This window comes from Mastomys coucha, unplaced genomic scaffold (genome assembly GCF_008632895.1).
Source record: "Mastomys coucha isolate ucsf_1 unplaced genomic scaffold, UCSF_Mcou_1 pScaffold4, whole genome shotgun sequence".
NCBI lineage: Eukaryota > Metazoa > Chordata > Mammalia > Rodentia > Muridae > Mastomys > Mastomys coucha.
In genome coordinates, this window is record NW_022196910.1 from 33,068,140 (window position 1) to 33,076,253 (window position 8,114).

At 37.9% G+C, this 8,114-nt stretch overlaps 1 protein-coding gene across 7 annotated transcripts in view; it reads right to left on the reverse strand.

Annotated features, from left to right (window-relative positions):
• Mettl25 (methyltransferase like 25) overlaps positions 1-8,114 on the reverse strand; it is an 81,132-nt gene that overhangs the window by 67,624 nt on the left and 5,394 nt on the right. For 5 of the 7 annotated variants that reach the window (XR_004112677.1, XR_004112676.1, XM_031348804.1 and 2 more), the window contains exon 2: positions 1,737-1,901. Coding sequence is in view for 3 of the 7 variants with exons in the window: in XM_031348804.1 (XP_031204664.1) it covers positions 1,737-1,901 (165 nt within the window). In the remaining 4 variants the exon portion in view is untranslated. Of the gene's footprint in view, positions 1-1,736; positions 1,902-5,006; positions 5,101-8,114 lie in introns of all 7 variants that reach the window. The other 2 variants (XM_031348808.1, XM_031348809.1) reach the window with 1 other exon arrangement.

Consider the following 8,114-nt stretch of genomic DNA (forward strand, 5'->3'; position numbering starts at 1 on the left):
TGCTTTGGATACAATGCCAATGGAAATGTTGCTGAGGGACTCAGTTACAGCCAGAACACCCTAACCCCGAGCCATGACTTCCCAAAGTCCTTTGTAATTTGCTCCAGTGAAACATGGACATGTGAAAATAATTTTGATTAAAGTACTTAGAGATAAAGGAAGAACAACTATAATAATGAAAAAAATATATATAAGACGGGGGAGATAAGCTCCCTTTACAATGAAGGGCTTCTGTGGATCCGCTTTTGCCAGCAAACACTAATCACTGGCAATAGGACAAAATTATACATGCCTCTTAGTGAGGTGCATGAAAAAGCAAGTTAATTAGCACTCTTGTTAAAATTGTAAAGCTGATTAGTCATGGGGAAATAATCAAACAAACCTTCCTGCATGTGTCAAGTTACCAGTGTCAGGATAAACAAGGAGAAAAAAGACTGAGGTGAAATTCTTGATGGAAGGGATTTAAGCACTGCATCTAAATGTCATGAATGAGCCCAGACTGAGTCCTACACTAAGGAAAAAGCAGGCTGGAGAGACGACACAGAGGGGAAGAGGAGTTGCTAGTTTTGCAGGGGACACTGAGTGATTCCCTGGCATGGCAGCTCACAACTGCTCAAAACTAGGTCAGACACCCTTTTCTGACCTCTGTGTGCACCAGCAAACACTTGAACACACACATGCAAGTAAGCAAAACACTCGCATACATAAAAGAAAAAAATCTAAAAGAAAAATATTTAAAAACAAGAAGCTATAAGCAATTTCTGTAACACTAAGACAAATTTAAGTAAACTCTGCTTATTAGATAGTATTACTAATACACAGTTAAAGTCCTGAATAAATCACAACATGCTACAGGGTAAGCAGAAATGTACCGGGTTCTTATGGACATGTACTAAAATATTTGCAGGTAATATGGTATCTGTAACTGATGGTCAAAGGACTCAGATTTTAAAGAAGTATGTGTATGGGTGTCCTAATAGCAAACAGAGAGGGTTTTAGCATGGCAAATCTAGGTCAAAAGTATCAGGATTCATGGCAGGATTTAAGCAATGTTTCTCTAAGTTTACAGCTTTCTAAAAAAAAGTTGGTGAACTAATAAGAGTCAAATGAGATAGCTGACAATAAAGACCTTAGGAAACAATAAAGGTCACATATTTTTATCTGTGATATAATTAGAATTTAACCCACGTTCTCTACTACTAAAGCTGGTTCCTCAGCATGGAGCACAGCCCACTTTTAAAGTCACAGCCTCCTGTCCATCACCTTTTAACTGCGGTATCATCTGACATTTTGCATAACTATGGACATGAGTTTCAATCTCAAGCACTTGGGTTTTTAATTTGGACACTCCTTACTTTCTGACACACTTCCCCAGCAACCATCCTGCATGTTCTTCATTCTTCCCTAAGACCTAGCCATAAAGAGCCATTGTCCCACTGGAAGAAAAATGAGTGCAAGTATTTAAACATCTATAGGAGCACAATATGTGTTTGAGAGTCTGAAACTAACTGTGGTAAAGACACTCAGAGGCTAATATAGGAGAGAGCACAGAGCTTTATAAGTGTTCTTAATATGGGATAAGGGAATCTGTTCTTTGCAGTATGAGCTAACTCATCAGGGCTGAGAATATCCAACAACAAATAAACAAAGACTATAATGGACAGACACACATCAACAAGCCACAGACTGCACCTAAGGACCTAAAAAGCCTAAGTGCACATCACCATCACACACACCAGTTGTCTGTCGTTTATTTGCGCGGAGGGCTGTCAGCAGCTGCTCAACAGGAGTGCACAGTCCCGAGCTTCGCACAGAACAGTGCTCTGCAGTTAGAGCAAAGGCTTCCACACTCAACAGCTTCTGAGAAGTTTCACAGAATATTTTGGGGAGATCAGTGAAACCTAAAAAACCGGACATAAAAGATTAGCAAGAGTTATGTTTGAGATCTTTAAAGTAGCAAATGAACAACTGGGATTTTACAGCAACTTACAATGTTTTAACTTTCAATCTCTGCAATATTTCCAACAGTTCCTTTGCATTTGTTACTTAAACTATACAAAACCTGGTTTTGGCATCTTTTCCAATCATGTCTTTAAAAATCAAATTAAAATTTGGTCTTTGAGTTTTCCAGGAGCAATAACAGCAGAAGTCTGAAGAGTAATATATTTAATTTATGAACTGTCTTTCGTTTCTACAACCGTGCATGTCTTTACCACACTGTTGTTCCTTATTCCTATTGAGCAGTGTTGCACAGTCATGTTCTTCTATGCCGTTGTCAAGGGACATCAATTTGTTTCTAAAGTTTTTTTTTTCTTTTCACTCTAATTTATACATGGCAGTTCATAAATCCTTAGGGTGTAAAACTGTCCAATTCATTTAAAAAGTATGTTTAAAAACTAAATCAAAGTGTAACAAATGAAAAGCAAGCTTACAAAACCAACAAATGCAGTGTTGAACAAGAGTTCAAGGCATTCTCTCTGAGGAAGCATACTCTCTCGAGAACAGCTTTGATCTTACCAAAACCAAATGAACATCATAAATATATATGCCATGGATCTTGTCTACTAAAAGTCCACTGAAACACAAAGAAAACTGCTGCTCTCTGACAACACTTGAAAATAATGTACATGATATCTTCAAATTCTAAATAAAAACTGTAAGCTTCTGCATATACACGCTTTCTTTGTAAAACTAGTATCTCTTAATTAGGTGTTATAATGTGTGCTATATTTATTATTAAAAAAAATAGCAGAGATGTGTGACTTCAACTCTGAATCAACTAAATAGAAAATAAAACCAAAAAGTTACTATGGTGAATTTATTTAATACAGATTTTGGGACATTTTACAAGCTAAATTTACTGATGCAGCCAAAAGCAATAAAATCTACATCAAAATATTTAGATATGATGCAAGGGGAGAAACCCAGTCAACTATTAAGTGAGACTTTCAGGCTTAAGAGCAGTCTCAACATCTGCAGGTTCCAGGGGAGCTGTTTCTTAAAGTGTGATAGAATATTAAATGGCAGTGAGCAGAGGGGCCATTATAATTGTCAGTTATTGGGCAATGCTGCCAACACAAAGAAATGTGATGTTTCTGTTGGAAAAGTAAATGTCTGAATCAAGTTTGCTATCCTACAAAAAATTCTTGAAAAGGTTCCAATTTAACCTGAACTAAATATTAATTTTCTTTTAATTATGGGCAGCCCAAATTTGGGATACTGGATGCCTAAGTTAAAGTGTTTTCAACAACAGTTAATTTTTAAAGGGGTATATATTCTGATTTAATCTTAGTTTATATCTTTAGAGTTAAAACCAATTTACTCAGTCCAGAGTTCCACAATGAAAAATCATTTTGATCATATGAGTACACAGAGGTGATTTTCTTTCCTTCTTTTGAGAGACTTAGTTTGCTGCTTATAGAGATTCATAGAGAGTGAGAAATGAGAGGAGCTTTCCTTTCTTCTGTGATCCCGCATATGAGAAGGCCACAGGCCGATGCTGATGTGAGGTCCTCACAGCGCCTTGTGTCTTGGTGACTAGGTGTGTGTATAATCAGTTTGTGGTTAGCAGCTAGGAGCAGGGGAGCTGCAGTGCAATGGAGCGTTAGCTTCTTAGTTGGGTGCAAACATCCCACAGGGAAGGATGCAGTTAAAGCAGCTGCCTGCTTGCTACACCTGCACACTCCACAGCTTGACTAGTTTGCTTACAGCGCCCTCTACTGGAGGTTCCTCATCTTACTTCAGTGTCAGCTTCAACTGTTTTCCTTGTGCAACCTGTATCACTATCCCATGGCAGTCTCTTGTAAGAGTCTACAAGGCAGTATGTGAAACAGATTAACTGAGAGCCAGTGAGCGGGCTCAGTGCATACAGGCGCCTGTGCACATTCCAGCAACGGGAGGCTATCCTCAGGACCCATGTGGTAGAAGGCCAGAACAGACTCCTGCACCTTGTTCTCTGACCTCCATAGACTCACGAAGGTATGCTATGTAGGCATCCACACTAACACATCATGTATACACCACACACACATAACAATAAATAAAAGTAATATTTAAAGACAATAACAACTTAGGAAATAAGGTGGAAAAGAGGCAGGAGAGGCTGTTTTCAAAACATGATACCAAGATACCTCTAACCTGCCTTATGATTTCTACTAGATACGGATGTATACAGGAAACCAAAAGTCAAACACACAGACCTTAAGAACCTTCGAGGTAAAATGCACAAAGCTTTAAAATGAGAAATAAAACCAATGAATATACATTCGTAATTAAGTAAGATTTCAAAACTACTTACTTGTTATCATACGTGAGTGTCCTATAAGACTCTAAGAAGATGAGCTTCATCAGGTCTCACAACAATGCACTGCCACATTGCTAAGATGTACTGAATGTTTAATACCACATGCCAGCACGGTTAAACATTTTACCTGTCATTTGAGCAAGTCAATTGTTGCTCTTATGTCATTTGCAGTGGAAAACTATCTAAGACTTGACAAGATGGTAACTGATTCAAATGTGCACACACTGCCAGGGCAAATAACCCATGGCAGTCTGACTTTACACTCTGCTCTCAATCCCCATGCTCCAAAGCAAGCCACACTAGGCAAAACAACAGTGGGCATTATAATGGACCTGACTATCAGAATCAGGTCTGGCAACTGCTCTGGCAAAGACCAGTATGTTAAGTATGCAGTATGTTAAGATATTATACACTTGCTTCTTTTTGTAGCCACTTTCTTTACTCTTCTTAACATTTCCTTCTACACTAGAAATAATCTTGGTCCCAGAAATCAAAATGTAATTTGGGCATATGAGATAATTAATGTCTCTGAAAAGACAGTAAAATACTTGTATAAGATTTTCTATGGTATCTACTAGAAACAAAGAATTTCTACTGTTCCATGTTCAGTTGTAAAGCGAAAGTATTTTGCACACAGCATGAATTAATGGATGATGGATGGATGCATGCATGCATGAATGACAGCATATTTCAATGCACTTACTATTGTAGCATCATCAACTACGGAATTCTCCTAAGACTCCGTAGTGGTTGTAATCACTGAGGCCACTACAAGGTCTTCAGTAGCAGCATTGAGCCTGTTAGGGAAGCATAAAACCTCGTGTCAGCCTGAATGCTGACCATGTTAGTGTGAGATAAGAGTGACTTCGATCATACAGAACACAGTATAAGATACAAGTATATACTAGTTACAAACATAACTGCACTAAAAGGGGTCGGGGAAACTATCACACAGGCAATGGAGCAGGATTTCAGGAAGATGCCCACAAGACTATCTTCTTGATAATTATCTCCACAATAATAGAAAAATAGCTCATATTTATTTCTATAAATATTTTTATTTCTGACATATCCTTCTCCTTCCCAACTTCCTGTGTTCATTAATAGCATTTCATTTATTGTTAAACTTAAAAAATCTTTTTGTCTTTCACATTCTATGTGCCTTCAATTTATGTCTAGCTAGTCCAGACTGATATGATATTCAAACTCCCTTAGTTTCAGCACTGCCACAAAAGCCTCATGGTAGTTTCCCTTTGGATAAAAAGCACAATGATCCCCAAGTGGTGGGTGAGTTGAACGTGTGTTTTCTAAAAAGGAAATTTTTATCCCATGAAAATTTAATGAAAATTTTAAGGCTTTGGCTTCTTCAACAGTTAGCAGCAAGGTTTAATTGTTAATTATTTAACAGCCAAAAGTTAAGTCTGTCTAGTAAACTTTGAGAGTGGGTTGTGTTAAATTCTACAAACTCTGCAAATATCTATCATACTGTGATGTACAAAGAGAACAAATATAATACATATTGTTGTTTTTAGTATGAATCAATTACATGATCAAATTATATGCTAGATTTACTTTTTCTTTTTATTTTTTTTTGTCTAAACAATCTAGCTTAATTTATAGTTACATATAAAATGAAAAAATATATTATTTAAACATGCAAACCATGCTTTTGGGTGAACTAGTACATATTAAGAAGGACTAACATGCAGATCCTTACCACACCAATATTAACACCATAATGAATGCATAAATACAGTCAATCATTTTAAAAGCATCTTCCCATGGAATTACATTACATTTGAAAATGAAATTAAATATAAAACTAGAATTAACCATAATAGTTGAATTCAAAATTTCTTTATATAGCTTAATTTGTTCAGAAATAAACTATACCATGTGACAAATTTAGAAATGTACTTGCTAAATAAAAACAAGTAATTCAGGAGTGCATACTACAGTGAAGTTGTAGTCATGGACACTAAAATGGCACGAAGACCCTCAAAACCCATAGCATACTATAGATAAAGAACAGGGATGGGGAGGTAGGTCAGGGGTAAAATGCTAGCCATATAATCATGTGGACCACAGTGAGGATCCTCTGCCCTTCTGAAAAAGACAGATGAATACAGTAGCCTCTCTGTCCTAGGTGACGTTCTACTGCAGTGGGAAAAGACCAGACTTGAGCAAGAAAGGGCTTATGTGGATTACATGTCCCAATCAGTCCAACACTGAGGGAAACCAAGGCAGGAACTCTAGCAGTCAAGTTCCTGGAGGCAGGAACTGAAGCGGAGGCCACGGAGGAATAAAGCTTCCCTGCTTTCTCTCCATGGCTCTATCAGCTTGCTTTTTTATACAACCCAGGCCCACCTCCTGCCAAGGGTAGCACTGCCCACAGTGGGCTGGGCCCTCCCACCTCAATTCTTCAATAAAGAAAACATCTCCCAGACTTGCCTGCAGGCCAGTCTGATGAGAGCACCTTCTCAACTAAGGTTTTCTCCTCTCAAATAATTCCAGTTTCTATCAAGGTGACAAAACTAACCAGCCCACTCCCTATAATTCCACCTTGTGGGACAGAGAGATGGAATCTGGAAAAAGCTGACTAGCCAGACTAGCCAAAATGGCAAGCTCCTGGTTCAACATGAGATCTGGTCTACCATACGGTGGATATGGAGAGCAATCAAGGAAGATACTAGACATCAATATCAGGTCTTAACACACATGTACACCCACATGCATGTGCATCCCTCACAAAAACATACATATTCACATGTACACACGCCATACAAGCAAACCAACACATGGAAAAAAGGTGTTTTTAGGGAGGAACAGTTTGACTGTGGGCAAACAGGAAGAATTGTTCATGCTCTAGTAAATAACGCTACATGCATACTCATCCAAGCAACTCTAATGAAACTCAGTGGGACACATGCGCACACACACACACACACACACACACACACACACACAAAGATATTAAAGTAAGAAGGAGGCTAATTAGGAAGAAGAAAGTAAGGAGTTAAGCAGGAGAGGGAGGAAACAAAGTAGATAATGATGGGGTGAATATGATTAAAGCATGTTATATACATGCACAAAATTTTCTAAATAATAAAAATGCCCTTTATGTGCTAAAAAGGATTTAAAATGTTGACAACTTATTTGAGACACACAAACAACTAGATTTGAGAAAACAAAAGCTGCATCTCGTATATTTGTCACATCATATACATCACATCACATACATGTGCATATATATCACATTACATACATACATGTACATATACAACACAGTGCATACATATACATCACATCACACACACAAGCATATACACCAAACATATACTCTGGGCAGTGATCAACACATAGGACTTTCTTGTATTCACCTGGAAAACCTATAATAATTTAACTCTTAAACTGCTATAAATGAGAATAAAATTCCAGTTAGAAGGAATGCTTAACTTTGCATTGTTTTACACAATTGCTAAGGTCTGTGATCTCTCCCACTGGGATATAAAATTTGTTTAACTTGTTCCACTGCTGGATTTCCTCACAACATTAGAAAGAGCTTGTGGTGGACTGAACAGGAAAGGCACCATAGATCATGTCTTTGAAGCCTGCCCACAGGGAGGGGCATTATAAGGAGACTTGACCTTGTCGAAGTAGTTGGGATTTGGTTGGAGGAGGTGTGTCATTAAGGGGTGGACTCTGAGGTCTCAGCAGCTCAAGCCAGGCCTGAGGATCAAGATAAGAAGATCTCATAAGATGGAAAGATCTCCCATGCTCATGGATTGGCAGGATTAATATAGTAAAAATG